At 34.4% G+C, this 17,104-nt stretch overlaps 2 protein-coding genes across 4 annotated transcripts; one reads left to right on the top strand and one right to left on the bottom strand.

Moving 5' to 3' along the window:
* Nucleotides 1-918: 918 nt before the first annotated feature.
* LOC133782579 (universal stress protein PHOS32-like) lies at nucleotides 919-6,023 on the top strand. Of its 3 annotated transcripts, none has more exons than XM_062221907.1 (3): nucleotides 919-1,830; nucleotides 4,818-4,865; nucleotides 5,742-6,023. In XM_062221907.1, exons 1-2 carry the CDS (start codon nucleotides 1,029-1,031, stop codon nucleotides 4,823-4,825), a joined length of 810 nt encoding a protein of 269 aa, XP_062077891.1. In that variant the 5' UTR covers nucleotides 919-1,028; the 3' UTR covers nucleotides 4,826-4,865; nucleotides 5,742-6,023. The 3 variants fall into 3 exon arrangements, with proteins under 3 accessions (XP_062077891.1, XP_062077889.1, XP_062077890.1); XM_062221905.1 differs by lacking the exon at nucleotides 5,742-6,023 and adding an exon at nucleotides 5,097-5,343; XM_062221906.1 differs by lacking the exon at nucleotides 5,742-6,023 and adding an exon at nucleotides 4,978-5,343.
* Nucleotides 6,024-6,958: 935 nt separating this feature from the next.
* Nucleotides 6,959-8,447, bottom strand: LOC133782578 (uncharacterized). Its single transcript, XM_062221904.1, has 2 exons — nucleotides 7,749-8,447; nucleotides 6,959-7,630 (listed from the first exon to the last, which is right to left on the bottom strand). Exons 1-2 carry the CDS (start codon nucleotides 8,271-8,273, stop codon nucleotides 7,322-7,324), a joined length of 834 nt encoding a protein of 277 aa, XP_062077888.1. The 5' UTR covers nucleotides 8,274-8,447; the 3' UTR covers nucleotides 6,959-7,321.
* Between the last annotated feature and the right edge of the window lie 8,657 nt (nucleotides 8,448-17,104).

Raw genomic sequence — 17,104 nt, 5'->3', positions numbered from 1 at the left:
TGAGCCATCTCTTGCTTTTTATAGGCTCATGGAGGGTTGCCCAATATTGTTACAGATATTATCCCCTGAATCATCGGATATTCAGAAGATTGCATGAGATAAATTTGGGATTCATAAGATCTTTCCGTAAATGTTGCTTTTCCAGCGAAACCACCGACCAGTCTGGTCGTGGTAAAGACAGGTCTGTCCTGCTTCTGGTGTGTTTCCTGGTCGATACTCTAGCAGACGCTCCAGGTGTCAGCCACGTGTCATGAGATTATTCGCCACGTCACAAATGCTAATTTATTGAATAACAGTTACCAAAATGTATCATAAATAATAAGATATCATAATATAACATAAAAATAATTAATTTGTATATTAAGATGTCTACAAATGAGTTTTCGAGGTAACTAAAATGTAATGAAATAATATGATCTAAAAATAAAACTTTTAATAAAAAAAAGTGACCAAGTGGTATCTTATCGTTATTATAAGCAACCAAAATGTAACTTTTTACAACCCAGAAAAAAAAACAAAAAATTTCAGGAAGCGGGATTTCCATTTTTTTTTCAAAATTCGGTATGCTATGCTGACGTGACACTAATATTTGTATAAATAATTTGGTTGAAGGTAATTTTGTAAATATTTTAAATTTTATGTATATGATTGTAAATTTCCAAATATTTTTTACGCAAATGCCCAAAACTATATTCAAAACTTGTCAAATACACCGTAATGTTTTCGTATTTATTAACCCAAAGGTGTAAGCTAAATCTAAAGCAAACAATAATATAGTGATTTCTCAAACAAAACAAAAAAAAATAAAGTGGTATAACCTTTACCAAAAAATAATAAAGTGGTATAACTAAAAAAACAAAAATGAGGGTAGTTTTGAAAAACAAAATTCCCTATTTATAAAGCCCGTAACTGCCGAAGCTCCATTAATTATCATTTGGAAAACAAAAAAACATATTCCGTCTCTGAACCTTTTCTCTCTATCTGGAAAACTCTTTCTCTGAATCTGATCGATTGACTGAGTAAGACAAATGCATCACCAAACCCCACCGCTCGACCCTGCCGACCCGCAGCTCCCAACCATCAAAATCCACCACCCACCATCCCCTCGCCACCACTCCTCCGGAGGTCCGGCCGCCACCCCGACTCCCACCGCCGGCGCCCGCCGTAGGATCGGCGTCGCTGTTGATCTCTCCGACGAGAGCGCTTACGCTGTTCAGTGGGCCGTCAGCCACTACATCCGGCCCGGAGACGCTGTTATTCTCCTCCACGTTAGCCCTACCTCCGTTCTCTTCGGCGCCGATTGGGGGTCCATCGACCTCTCGATCAGCACCAATGAATACGACGATGCTGCTGCCGTTGACAAGTTTCACCATAACGAAAGAATCAGCGAGACTGCTACTCCCACGAAACGAAACGCCAAGCAGAAGAAGCTCGAAGATGATTTCGACGCCTTCACGGCTTCCAAAGCTGCTGATCTTGCTAAACCCTTGCGGGAAGCTCAGATACCGTACAAGATTCATATCGTAAAGGATCACGATATGAAGGAGAGGCTGTGTTTGGAGGTGGAGAGGCTTGGGCTCAGTGCGGTGATTATGGGGAGCAGGGGTTTTGGGGCTGTGCGACGTGGTAATGATGGAAGGCTTGGGAGTGTTAGTGATTATTGTGTGCATCACTGTGTTTGCCCTGTTGTAGTTGTACGGTATCCTGAAGATAGGGAAGAAGGTGGTGATGTTGCTGGTGGCCATGGCGGTGGTGCTGTCCTTGCGGTGAAGGACGGGGAAGAAGAAGAGGCTGTGATCAAGCCTGTGGTGAAGGCCGAGCATATAAAAGGTTAGGAATTTTAGGCTGCACAGATAAAGTTTCTTACTTTACATAGAATTATCGAATTTGGTAACGTATTTTTGCTACATTGTCTTCATTTCGTTATTGATAGACTTGGATTATTAAGCTTAATGAAATAATGGCAATTGGGTTTCTCTGTGAATGTTTTCTTTTTGTGGGAAACTGGGAATGGAGAAGTTGAATTCTTGAAACTTGCTATGTTTTAGTGCTCATAGATTATGATTTCTGTACGTGTACGAATATCTATGCTAAATGCTATATAGTATATCTTCCAATAGAAATCTTTCCCTATAAACCACGCCATCCTATCTACCTTGCCTGACGAAATGAGAAGTCTTTGAGAATTTTTTTTTATCGAGAGGGACTTTTTGGACCTTTGCCATATTTTTTGTTAATTGGCTGCAAAAGCATGTTAGAAGTAGTACCGTTTACTATTTCGTTAGTAGGCAAACGATATTTGTAAATTTCTATTGTTATAATATGAAATTGATTGATGGATCAAAATCTGTTAATTTCCAGTAGGATTGCAAATGAGAATTGTATAACAAAAGAAATGTATCCCAACACTTTTCCGCGGTGGCCCTGTTTTGGAATGTATAGAGTACCTTTTATATAAAGTCAACATATGTCCTTCATTAATGTAACACATATAAACAGATGGTGGTTGAAAGCAGTACCTTCTGATAGAATTTTAGTGAAATTCTTGACCGTGAAGCTCTATCAGATTCCCATTAAACGTGTCTAAGTTACTATGTGAAGAACCTTTGTAGTACTTCTTATTTGTTAAGTTCAACTACATTACTCTTAGTTCTGATTGTCAGAGATTTAATAGTTTTCTTGTAGCCTGCACCGCAAAAAAGGAAAAGAATATTAAAATTAACTTTCTTGAAACTAGAAGTAAGCCTAAAGGAGGAAATATGTGAATGGGATGGTCTATATGTAGCTTTTGTCTACGAAGAAAACTATCGGCTCTTTAACTTGTTCGTTTATATTACAGTAATTACAATAATTATGTTTCTTTAGTATGTGTAGTTTTTTGTGAGCTTCCATGTCTATGTGTGTCAGCATTTAAGATGATTAATTATTAACTCAAAGATGGCATTGTTTTTTTAGCACATTAGGTTGGAATTCTGAAATGACTTGAAATACATTAGAACAACATTTTCCAAAACGTGGTTTTTTTTTTGTTTTCATTCCTGAACTGTTTGTGCCGTACTTGGAATTCTGGCCTTGTGTCTTTTAAGAAACTGAGAAGAGTAATCTGGATATGGTATTGTTTTTAGCACAATATGTTGGAATTCTGAAATGACTTGAAATGCATTAGAACAAAGTTTTCCAAAAATCTTTTTTTTTTTCATTCTGAAATTGTTTGTGGGTTTGAATGAAAAGTAATCTTTGGGATAAGACAAGTCTTATAAAAATCTTCTCGGAGCAATGGTGTAGATTCTTCAATGATATACAATCGAACTTGGAATTCTGGCCTTGTGTCAATAGAGAACCTAGAAAAGTAATCTGGATATGATATAGTTTTAGCACAATATGTTGGAATTCTGAAATGATTTGAAATGCATTAGAACAAAGTTTTCCAAAGAGTGATGTTTGTAGCACAATATGTTGAAATTCTTAAATGCATTAAAAACAACGTTTTCCAAAAAGAGATATTTTTCTTTTTCTTTCTCAAATTGTTTGTGGGTTTGAATGAAATAATCTTTGGGATAAGACAAGTCTTTCAAAAATCTTCACCAAGCAATGGTGTAGATTTTTCAGTGATATATAATCGAACTTGGATTTTGGCCTTGTGTCTTTAGAGAAACTTACAAAACTAATCTGGATATGGTATTGTTTTTAGCACATTATGTTGGAAATTGAAATTAGTTGAAATGCATTAGAACAACGTTTTCTGAAAAGCAATATTTTTTCATTCTCAAATTGTTTGTGGGTTTGAATGAAAATAATCTTTGGGATAAGACAAGTCTTTCAAAAATCTTCACCAACCAATGGTGAAGATTCTTCAATGATGTATGAACGAACTTGGAACTCTGGCCTTGTGTTTCTAGAGAAACTTTGAAAAGTGATATGTTTATGATTGACTGTTGTATATATTCTTCTATATTTTTATTTTCTCTTTTAAACTAATGGCACTGTATCAGAAAATTCTGAACAATTTCTCGCCTAGTGCTGCAAGGTTGAGTCTTTGTTTACATGGGTCATCCAATCGCACTAATTGGTTACACATTAGTCGTTCATCACAAATAAACTACTCTTGTCTTAATTTTTAAAGGCTCTCTATTGCTTTATAAACTTTTGATCAGGACTTTTCACACATCACTTTTTCTTCCTAACCAACCAATTCTAACATAGTTTATTAACATTACCCTGAGTTTCTTATTGTGATTGTTGAAGGTTAAAAGATCTGAGGAAAGTAATATCTAATTTCTCAAGTTAGAGAATCTTTTCATTTTATAGTTTTTTTTTAATATTGGATATTTGGTAATATATGCGAGGGGAGACTATTGGGTGTTTTGAACATCCTATCTAATTTCATCAATTCTTACAATGCTTCTTTTCACTTGTTCATGTATCAGTGGTTGTTTATTTTATTTTTCAGTTATAGCCTAACACAGTAGCTTTTTGTTTGTCACAATAATTCGATATCTCACAATTTAAAGTCCAACCTCTCCATATCTCATAGTAATACTAGAAGAGCAGTTAATACAGAAGAATTGTGCTAGGAAAAAGAGTGGGTCTTTTTGTTGATTATCACATGCTTTTATTTTATATGTAGGCCATAATGCTTTATGTTAGGTGTTCTGTTTTTTGTTGTGGGAAAGATATGTTGTGTGTGTGTGTGTGTGTATATATATATATTAGACTTGTTTTCTAGTTCTTCGATTAAGTTTGTGCTTGTTGGATTTATAAGTTGATTACATTATTGATAAATAAATGACACTGTGTGTGGTTTTGTTATGTTGCAGATGCTTAGCAGCTTTAACGAACGATAGATTTGGTCCTCTCAAGTGCAGGTATATTTTTTCTTTTGCTTAATCTTAAATTTCCTATGCAATCTCTGTAAAAGAAAATTAATAGAATCTTATTAAACATTCTGTTTATGTGATGACTGGTTTTTTTACCCAGTAAGCATCACGACCATTTCTCCTATCTTTTTCTCTTTCTGAGTCAACTGCGAATAAATGAACTGGGGTTAGTTGACACATTGAGAAGTTGATAAATTTTTATTGGGTGAAATGTTGCAGTAATGAAAAGCAAAGAACACAGTGCTTGTTCTTTCCCTCGCTTTCATTCCTTCTAACAGCTTCTCTTGCCTACAAACTTTGGGAGGACCAAGGGTGTGGTGGGTTGGCAGTACTGTTTGAGATATTTTCGGAATTCTGTTTGTCCTTCATAAGTTTGGGTGACTACTTTGTGTTGCAATTTCTTTTAAATGTGAAAAAATTGCTGTGTTTATTATTCATCTTCTATGAGTACTTGATGGACTTTATATATTATGCTGTTATATTAGTATAGAATCCAAATTCATGCCAAATACTTATCCACAGTATGCAATGAACATGATGAAGAATGATGTTTCAGTACTTTTTAAAACTTTTACCGAAACTATAACAAAGTATGTCACTCATATAAATTTATCTCAGCTCTTATTTTATTCACGAACCTCAGACGTTTATTTTTGAGTAATCACACAATGATGGTAAATTCTTGATAGTCAGCCAAAGCCTGGCTCGATTGATAGTTTAAATAAATGAAACTCTCAGTTTGTTCATGTGGTATCTAGTTCTGAAGTGATGGTGTCGTTGGTCGTTATTGGTTGCATGTTTCGATTGCATGCTGTCGTTTCTGTTGGTTCATGGTGCAATAATATATCCTCTTTTTTGTTATAGTCCCCTTATTTGCAAATTGGAGATTGAGAGGCAGCTGACTTCTGAAGGCTCAGATACAATGAATTTGAGTCTTGACTTGTTAAGAGGAGTGGGACATAACTTGAGGGGAGTTTATTGCGGTTGGTTGGGTTTGGTAATAGATTCCAGATGAGCGTAAATAGGGTGGGGGCAAAGGTTGTTTTTCATATACCACTTAAATTTCGTCGGTGATTCAGCTTTTTAATTTTATGTATTATATAAATCTTAAATTAATGAGTATAAGTACATCTAATTAATAGATAAGTTTTAGGATTCTCTTTTTATTTTATAAAAATAATAGTAATCGTTTTTTTAGGAAATTTTAGAATATTCTTTTTAATTATAAGTAAAAATTTAATACTAATCTCGTCCGTCCTATATCTGGCATGGCATCATTTAAATTAGTAGTATTTGAATTAAACTATTGCTGTGCCCATTTCCTACGTTTACATATTAAAATTCAAATCTTTAATATGATATAAATAAGACACAAAATATGTGTTTGAAGTTGACATGTCCTCTTAAATTAATAAAATCCACGGAACAGATTAACTTGCCCTCTTTGTTGGAAGAAAAGCTAAATTGCAAGCCTTTTTATGGGCCGGCTAAATTTATGTGACAAGAAAACGACTACTGGAATAAAGAAAACCAAGTTTCGATCCTACACTAAGTAGAAGCTAAATCAAAAGTACCACATGGTTTTATTCCTTTTTTGGGTTGGCAAAAAAGACATTATCCTAACTTGTTCAGCTCAACTTGAGATCTTACCTTTTTCATAATCCTAATCCCGTCAATTATTTTCTTTATAAGATGATTAAATAGTAAGAATTAAGTTGACTTTTACATCAGCAGACTATATATAGAAAAAGAATAAGAAAAAATCTCTCTCTAAAAGAATCAGATTAATGCGTTAGGTATATATTTGAATTATGCCAATTGACTATGTTGAAGTACTAACAACTAAAACCAAAGATCCCTATTCTTTTCTCTAATAAACTACAGATGCATAATCCTACCTAATATCACCTTCAAATAAATACAAATGCTTATCTCAATCCTCTTTATTAAAATATTCTTTGTAATTGTCATCCTCATCGATAGCCATAGAAACACTCTAATATCTTCCAAATATAAATATTTATATCCTCATCCAACCAACTAAATACAAGAAAAGAAATGGTGACTGAAGCCATATGGAGTCATCCAAGTTGTCCCCTCGTTTTCACACATGTCTAACTAAGAAAACACAAGTACTCTCTCTCCTCATTTCTGGCCGTCAAAAGTCAAGCTTTTCTTTTTTGTTTTTTGGTAATGCTCTAATAACAACTTCTTAATGAGATTCTTTTGAAGGCTTGACGGTGTCGTTTTTGGATTGCATGATTATGTTCTGAACAAGGGAACACATTAATTGCCTTTAATCAAAAGAAATTAATCTTGGCAGCAATACATATCCGAAGGGAAAACCAGCAAAGCCATATGTGTGTAAATGTAATGTATGGTTAAGGTATGAGTACTCATGCTCATACTAAAATTAAGAAAATTGTGATTGTATCATTAAGTAATCAACGGCTCTGATCTCTGCTCAGTTTGCAAATCCCTAAAATTGTGTTTGAGGCGTTTTCAACGTCTCTGATCACATCTTTTTGGAGCCTCTGGAGAGAAGTTATGATCGCCGTTGATCTTGACTCTGTTTGATCATCGTGATGATCATGATCTTGATCATGACCATCACTATCAGCATCATGAGCAGCATCATTATCAAGAGGTCTCACGGATGATCGGCAGTCTTCATCAGTCAATCTTGGCCGTTTATTTGATGGCCTAACTGAAGATGTTGCTTCATCATTAGCCTGAGAACAACCGGTTTCATTCTGATGAAAAAAAAGTTTCGGATTAATAAACCGCTGTTTGGTTCTCGGCAAAATTTTAGGGAAATAAAAAAAAATGAAAGTGAAAGTGAAAGTGAAAGTGAAAGATGTTTTTGCTTACATCAGAATGCAGATCCGCATTTTCTAGCAGTCGTTTCGAATCTGAAACCCTATCCTCGTCGCCACCGGATGAAGATTCCGCCATAGGCGGTGGACACGAACATGAAAACGACCATGGAACCACCTGGTTCTCTCCATCCTCATCATATTCATCTTCGTTTAAACTAAACACATGATCATTGTCATCGTCATCATCACTAATATCGTCGTCGTTCTCGGTATCGTCTTCATCCTCATCCTCATCCTCATCATTTCCGCCTTGGCTCTCATCACCACGACCTTGCTCGAACTTTCTGTTATGACAATCAACGCAGCTTTCGCAGACAGAGACCGTGGGGGTAAGCTTGGCACCAGAGGCCATCCATGGAGTCGGCGAATTGCAGACATGGCAGAGAAGACTGCGGGAGTGTTTGGCCACCAAGAAATTGGCGCCGTGAACTTTCTCATCGCAGTCCCAGCATAAGCTTGCCCGATCCGATTCACAGTACATCCTAGCTCGTAGCCCACAAAGTTCACAATTTTTCATTTTTGTGTGTTTGTTTGTTTATCTCTGAAGTTTTTCTCTCTCTCTCTCTATAATCTTGGAGTTCAAAAGAAATATTATGGCTGGATGGGGAAGGATTTTATTGAACGAAACCAAAATATTTTTGGATATATTTACTTTTTTGTCGTTTTGCTTTTTCTAAATTCAGGATATTTTGGTTATTTCATAATTTTTTAAGTGCCATTTTTTTTTTAAATTGCGAATAAAACTCATAAGGGTCTGATTGGTTCGTGATTGGAAAATTATATTTTCAAAAAGTGTGTTTCTAAAATAAAATCTAAATTTATAGTTTGAAAATGTGATTGGTTCAGTATCTGAAAACTGATTTTGGGTTTTTAAAAACTGAATATATGATTGGTATGGAATCTGAAAATATAAAAAAGTGATAGATTTGTAAGATTTTAAGATACAATGATTTGGAATCAGAGAAAACGTGATTTTCTTGTTTTTGATTTTATAATACAAAATTAGAATACTGATTTGAATTTTATTTTAAAAAACATTCTACTAAAAGTACTCAAACGTTAATTTTACTCTCGTTGTGTAAGTACTAACTATTAAATTTTATTTTTATTTAGTGAATTTATGATTAAAATACTTAAATTTTATATTTACTTGCGAATAAATACCAATATTTTATTTTTTGGTAGTAGAAGAATCAAAACGTTAATTTAATTAAAAAAAAGTCATTTTTTACCATTTTAAAATCCTATAGTAATTTTTAAATTAAAATATATTTATCTTTTATACTAGGTAGAAGCAACGTGCAATGCGCGTTTGTTTAGTTTTAAAGTTGTAAACATTGTTATTAATTTTAATAAAAACTTATTCACTGTTTTTTTTTTAAATATATATATAATAGAATGAATTATAGTTCTATAGTATATATAAATATTTATATCAATAATCTCTACATATATGACATATAAACACAACATTGAGATATATATATTTACATGGCTACATAACATATATGTAAATTACAATAATATTTAGAAAGAAATTAATAATAGAAATCAAAATAATAATAGAAAAATTCATAGTGTAAACAGTAGTATGTATCAACTATTTTTAGTTTCTAATGTATCTAACAATATCTTTTGGTAAATTTGATAAAGAAAAAGAATTTCAATCACTTGATAAAAATACAAATTACTACACAAATTTATATGATAAAAAAAATGATATATATGCATTTATTATTTTGAAATAAATATGATTTAATTATTTAAATTATCATAAAATATCTTAAAAATATCTTATTTTAATTAATTAATTTTTGTTTAAGTTTATGTTTGTTTTATTTTTTGAATTTGGGAATGCCAACAAGAGATTATATATTATATGTTTAATATAATATTAATATTATATGTGGATTTTAAATTTAAGTTGATAATAAATTATTTTATATTATATATTTAATATGATATTATTCTAATACGTGAAGTTTAAGTATAATTAAATTTTATTTAAGTTATAAAACGTATGATTTTAATATTTTTAAATAATTATCATTGTAAAATATTTTTAAAAATATCTTATTTTAATTTGTTTATTTATTTATTTAATTTTATCTAAATTTAAGTCATGTTAACAATCTACCATTAAATATAAAAATATTTTATTAAAATTAAAAGAAAAAAAAACCATTAAAACAAAAATAAACTTGTTATCTACACACTTTTTATACAGGAGATATGTGTGACTATATATTACTATGCTTTCTTTTCAATAAATGTAATAAAATAAAAGATAAATATTATTTATTTATTATTATTATTATTATTATTATCACTTAAATATAATTTATTCATCATTAGTCCAATTATTGAAGAATTAATGAACGTAGGACAAAGATTTTATTTTTAATTATCTTCTTCTTATTTTAATTAAAATAGTTTTATGATATTTTTTATTTTAAAATTAATTAATATATATTATTAGTCTTTTTTATATTTTAAAATTACTATAGGATTTCAAAATGGAAAAAAAAATAAGGGATATTGGCGGCGATAATACTATTTTTTTTTCAAAAGTTGCACTTTAATACCCAATTTTTTTTTTTTTTGTAGTAATAATACATAAATCTATAATTTTAGTGCAACCGTTAGTACTCACCGTTAAGTATCCACATGACACATTTTTATTAGTCTAATTGGTGGCGATAATACTCAAATATTTTCAAAAATTACACTTTAATAGTCATGCGTGTCGTATGTCGTACCAAATTTAATTATATTTATTCCTTATTACTCACTAAATTATTAGTAAAGTGGTAGTAAGGGTTGAACCTGTAACGCCCTGGTTATTCCAAGACCGTTACTGTGAGCTTTGAACCGTGCTTAACTCGTTAATCGAGTCATTTGGTTATAAACGTGCATCTAGGTATTATTAACAAGCTATGGTGAAATACCAATCAAAAGGAAATTATATATTTTTATTTAAAACATAAAACTGTTCATGGGCCCATAAAAACGTTTACAAGTTATTTACAACTCAAAATGGTCATTACAGTGTAAAATTACAACCCGCCGACCTAAGCGGCAAAAATAGGGTTAACCCCTTAGTTCCTCTGAGAAACTCCTTGGCCGTGGTGGTAAAGCGACCGCATATATACACATCGCCACCTAAGCTCTCTACTTAAGGCTGAGTGAGCTTTTCTTTCCCTTTACCTGCACCACATAGCACCCATGAGCCAAGGCTCAGCAGGAAAACTCATTACTGCATGTATATAATGTCAAATGATGATCATGATAATCATACAGAGCTTATAGCCCTGAACAAAATGAGTGAATAATACTTTTAGGTTCTATTTAACCATGATGGGGCTTATAGCCCTAATCAAATGAGTGATTCAACACTTGAGGTTCTGTTAACCATGATGGGTTGTGTAGCCCTAATCAGATGAGTGATTTAATACTTGAGGTTCTGTTAACCATAATGAGGTTTATAGCCCTAATTAGATGAGTGACTGATGAGTAAGTCACTATGGGAGCTCAGCACCCATAGCCATGTGACGATGCAGTCACATGGGCCTTCTGGCCTTGGCTCTAAGTGACTAGCCATAGGCTAGACAAGCGCTTTTAGTTTTCATCGAACTTGAGGTCGGTCCGACATTAATTCTTATGATGAGTCATTCAATGCTGATGGCGATTAGATCTAATCTTTATTGGCTTGCGTTAAACACACTAAGACCATTCTTGACTTATGAGTCAACACCATACGACCAGTGCTCAATATTACTACCGAACTTGACTAATGAGTCACAGCTTCACAGTTAATACTGACACCATTGCCGATTCTGACTAATGAGTCAGTGCCATGCACAAGTGAGTAAGATTTGCTAAGCATTTGATATGCAATCAATGTCCACATTTAAACACTCAACATGCCTCAATAATAACCATGCATGTCACATATGGGGTGCAGTTTTCTTACCTCTTGTTCGAGCGAGAAATAGTAAAAGAACGACCCTTGAGAACGATCGACATTTTGATTCCTTAGCGATTACCTAGTCATAACTAATTATAACATCCATCAATGAAAATCAACAATAAAAGGGTCTTGACCTAAACCTCACTCCCGGGACCCTAAATTGTACCAAAACGGTGAGTAGATTCGATCCCGACCCTTAGGAATTGAAACCCCGAGCCAAAAACCCTCAAAAATGCCCAAAACAGGAATCTGGAAAAGCAGGGTAGCGCTGTAGCGCTACCCTCCTAGCGCCCCAGCGCTATTGGCAGAGTGAAATCACTCCCTAGCTAGCGCTGTAGCGCTACAACCAGGGTTTTCAACCCTGGTTTTCCCATCCTTCGACACCACCATTTCCAACCAGAAAAACCAACTTCCAAACCTCATTTAAACCCCCAATTGAACCCAAAAACCATCTACACATGACCTAGGCATCATAACCCAAGTAATTCTAGCCAAAAACTCCCATCAATTCCCATTATCCAACCTAGAAATCCAAGCTAAAATCCAATAGAAAAACATAGCAAACTAGAGTTTTAATGGCTAGAACCTTACTTCAAGCTCAGTTTAGAACCCTCTTCAATGCTGGAACATAACCCTAAGCCCTCAAGGTCCACTTCCTTCGCTTGAATCCTCAAAAGAAGCTCAAAAATCCAAAGGAAAAAGGAAGAGAAATGATGTACGGGAGAGAAGAGAATGGTGCTCTGTTTTGACAAAGTTCTACAACCTTCAATGCCTTATATATATCTTATGGGTGAAAAGACTAAATTGCCCCTAGGCTATTTAAAATCCTTTACAGGCCTTTAAGGGTAAAACCGTCATTTCCCGCCTATCTCGTTAATCTTAATTAACGCTCTCCAATTCCTATTATTCCCAATATTCTAAAATACCAATAAATCATATCCCATTACCCTTTAATTCCCGCATATGTTCTAATCACCAAATTATCCCGAGACTCACCCCGAGCCCCGAACTTAACCCTGTTATGACCAAACTGCTAACTTGCACTCAAAGATCGTCTCATGCCGAATGGCTCGAACAAATCCACATTATAATGTGGCATCAACAATAGTTCACCAACATGCATGAAAATATACAATTATGCCCTTAACGGACCAAATTACAAAAATGCCCCTATGATGAAATGTGGACCCACATGCATGCATTTAACATCATATTATAATATAATTCACATAAACATGCACATAATCATTTAATGGCATAATAAATCAATTATGGCCCTCCCGGCCTACCAATCTAACCATTAAACATCATTAGGGATTTTGGGACATTACAGAATCCACGATGATTATTATTCAATTTATCAAAATAAAAACAAGAATTAAATATGAGATTTTGTTTCAAGATTTAATAATAATAAAAAATAATAAACAAAGAACAATGGATAATACGATTTTAAAGAAACAGTTAAGAATTTTTCTCCTCATTCGACAATCAATCTATCAACAATGACGAATAATATTCACTATTCCCAATTAAACTATGAACCCGCAGGTAACACTTAAGCAGTCAATTATCTCAGTTTCCCTAATATAATCAAGTAAAGCTAAGCACTCTTAATTAATCATTTTTACTAAGCAATAAATTCACTAAGCATGCAATTTATTTAACCCAGGAAAATCATTACATTCAATGGAAACAAGTTAATCTAGGCAACAAATTCATTAAGCATGCAATTCATTTAACATAGGTTCTATTCTTCATCACAATTAAAATACCCGTCACAATACCCTAATTGCAATTTATCACTCTACTTAGAATCCTAAACTATTAGATGAATAGAAATCCTAAGATGATAGTAGAACAATGCAAAACCCTAATTAGTGGCCATCTAAACAAGATTCATAACATTCAAAATAGAAAAATAGAAGCAATTTAATATAAGGGAATAAAAGGAATAAAATTTATCAATGCATTCAAGATCTCATGTCTAGGGTTTTGAAATAAGCCTCAACTACAAAGAAAACTACTCTATAATCACATTCATATTCACAAACATAAATATTCAATGAAAATAAATGAGTTTTGAGAAGAAAGAAAAATTAGATTGAAAAATGTAGATGATGATGTATTTTCTCCTTCTCTATTGTTCTAGCCTCTAAAATTCGCAATCCAAAGTTATTCTAAAAGTTAACCCTCATCCCTTTTATAGCCCATTAAAAATTATATTTAAAATCAAAATTTAAGAAAAATTATATCGCAGGCCGCAGCCAGTGATTCTTGGTGGCCACGGCAACGGGACTATTCTGGGCAAAATACGCACTCTGGCCACAACCAAGAGTTTATGGTGGTTGCGACCACTAGTCTCTGACTCCCAGGGCTCGACCAGTGATTCTTGGTGGCCGCGACTAGTGACCATTTTCAGTACGCGTGCATTTTTCTTCTTTTTTTCGTGTTTCTTCAACTGCAGCCACTGACGATATTTTAACAATAATTTCCTCAATATAGCTCAGAATTGGACAATTAAAAAATCTATGGAAAGCTAAGAAAAATATCTTAAACTTATATTTCTTGAAATATTTTCAAAAGGCATCGAAAAATTATCAAAATCAAGTGTGAAGTTTCAGACTTGTAATTCTGAGATTAACCATTGCTTGTAAACACATCCCAAATTCATTATTTGTCACCCAAGTGTCTTGGAAGTCTTTTAACACAAAATAAAATTATTAAACATATATAAAAAAATAATCAAGTGCATAATCATAGAAGAATAATGAATTAAAAATAGACAATTTCGATACTTATCAAATACCTTTTTTTTTTTTGCGGTAATACATAAATCTACAATTTTGGTACAACCGTTAGTACTCACCGTTAATTGCCTGTTAAGTATCCACGTAACACATATGGATTTTGGGATGATTTCAGACTACATTATTTAAATTCTGTAAATATTATAAAAATCATTTTAAATTTTAAAAAATCTAAAAGATTATTAAAAACTAATTAATAATATGGATTTTGGGATGATTTTGAGTTTCAATTTTAATTTGAGTTGTTTTAAATTTGCAAAGTTTAGTTTTATTAATTAGTTTCTAATATTCTTTTAGATTTTTTAAGATTTTAAATGATTTTTATAGTATTAAAGAATTTAGAGATATTGGCGGCGACAATGCCCAAATCATTTATAAAGTTACACTTTAATACCTAAATTTACGAGTATTATCCCCGTTTTCATCCCAACATTCACGGCTCTGCATATTGAGTCCATGGGCCACCCTGAAGGGACTAAAGGCCCAAATCAGGCCCCATAGACGAGGAAGGAGTGAGCTTTGGCGGCCCAAATATCAGTAAAGCCCAAACGGTGTCCCAGAATAGAAGCCGGGACCATGAAGTTGGCATGTTGCATGTTCCCGGACCCTTCGTCCGGTGTCGCCTGAGATGTGATGAAGATATCGTTTCCTCCAAGTCTAAAAATAGATTGGGACGACAATGGATGAACTCGGATCCTAGTAAACGAACCAGGATCCTGGTAAATGAAAAGGGATGTTAGTAAATGGACCCGGACCAGGCGACCAGGTTGGGCGTGATAAGTTGTCCTCGATACTGACATCACCCCGAGGAACACGTAGTTTTGTCCCCATAACTAACCTGCAGAAGAGGTTACATACGGAATGTACGCCGTCAGTTCAAAATTGTACTGCCACTACTCTAACAGATCCTGTCCCCGGATCTCCTTCGAAGCCCACGCGAACCAGACTGGAGCTGCGAACTGTTGTCAGTCTTATAGCGTGGTTATGCTCAAGCCCCCCAGTGGGCCCTGATTAGTACATTTTATTTATTAAAATCCTTTGTATTAAGCCTCCATTAGTGTGCAAATAGTGTTTATACCCTTATTGGGCCCGGGTTAGTCCGGCTCAAACCCAACGCACTCAACTGCCTATAAATATGAACAGTTGTGCACTGGGAAAATGGATCTGATTCTTCTCTTGTAAGCATACATTCTACTCAAATTCAGAGAGATCTTATTACTTAAGCTCCTAAAATCTCTAATACAATCGACTCGTGGACTAAGGCTCTTTAATGCCCCAACCACGTAAAATTCCTTGTGTGATAATCTACGTTATTCTCTTTCTAAGCTCTCTTATCTCTTATAATTCTAGTTTCTGAAAAACTCGGTAAACATTTTGGTGCTTTCATTGAGAGATGAGGAAAGCTTTTTGAAAAAAGATATCGGATATCTATAACAATGGTGAACACAAGACATACCACGTTCGACCTTGCTCACCAAGAACAAGGCAATGGAGAGCCACTGCCCAATCAGCCTCTCCCTCAAAATCAACCTGAGGATACACCTTATCAAATGCCCCAGCCTGACGAGTCACAGAACTATGAAGACGGGGAAGATTATGAGGAAGATTACTACGAGGAAGAAGAGGGAAATGAAGGGGAATACCACAATCATGAAGCTGAGGATCCGGCGATCCCAGAAGAAGTAGACCCCGACCAGGAGGACCCAGAGGTGACAAAACTAAGGCAACAAGTCCTGGACCAAGAGGCCAGGATAGCTGAATAGAAAGAAGTCACTCGCCAGATGCAAGAATCCCTCCTGGCCCTGCAAGCTTTCATTGCTGCCCAAGGATTGGCGGCCAACCCTCCAGTTGTTCCACCTCCAGGAACACGACCGTCTATCCCGCAGGTTAGGGCCAACGCGCCCGAAAATGTGAGGTCGATCCCTCCTTCGGGACAAGATCCAGAACATGGCCCACCTAACCCGGCTCAAGATAAAGGGAAGGCCAAAGCGACCGACCCCGAGGGAAAAGCAAACCCCCGGAGGAAGACTCCTCCCGTTCAGAAAACAGGGCCAACCCAGGGCCGCTCCCTAGGAGAGAGAAGGTGCGTCCCGTCCCAGGATGGGATCACCCAATCAATCTGCAAGGGATGTGTAATACCCAACATTTTCATAATACATTTTTTATTATAAATCAGAGTTTCAATACATAAAATGTACAAGTTTACAAATTTAAGAAACAGTAATGGAACAATAGTGTTTAAAATATGATTTTATGTTATTAACGAGATTAAAGAGAGAGAGAAACTTGAGTAGTCAAGTATTGGACCCAAATGTCATATAATTTTAATTGGGGATTTTTATAAAATTAAGAAAGTTTTGTTAAAGGGCTTATTTGAAAAGAATTTTAATATTTTAGGGTCTAAATGTAATTTCAAAAAAAAAAAGAAAGGCTTCAGCCTTATTTACCCGTAGCCTCTCTCTCTCTCCTCAAAAATTTTCTTCTCTCTCTCTCCTTCTCTTCCTCTTTCTTTCTCTCTCTTTTTCCTCTTTCTGTGCTACTGTTTCCGACGACGAACGACCACTTTCC

Source organism: Humulus lupulus, chromosome 6 (genome assembly GCF_963169125.1).
Source record: "Humulus lupulus chromosome 6, drHumLupu1.1, whole genome shotgun sequence".
Classification (NCBI taxonomy): Eukaryota; Viridiplantae; Streptophyta; class Magnoliopsida; order Rosales; family Cannabaceae; genus Humulus; species Humulus lupulus.
Note: the sequence above shows the minus strand (reverse complement) of the source record. Positions and strands in the feature narration are given on the sequence as shown.

Bases quoted from the DNA above. Each gene is read 5' to 3' on its own strand.
- LOC133782579 (XM_062221907.1), top strand. From the start codon at position 1,029: ATGCATCACCAAACCCCACCGCTCGACCCTGCCGACCCGCAGCTCCCA.
- LOC133782578 (XM_062221904.1), bottom strand. From the start codon at position 8,273: ATGAAAAATTGTGAACTTTGTGGGCTACGAGCTAGGATGTACTGTGAA. The intron at 7,631-7,748 runs GTAAGCAAAAAC...TTTTTTCATCAG, and splicing joins ATGCGGATCTGCATTCTGAT to AATGAAACCGGTTGTTCTCA.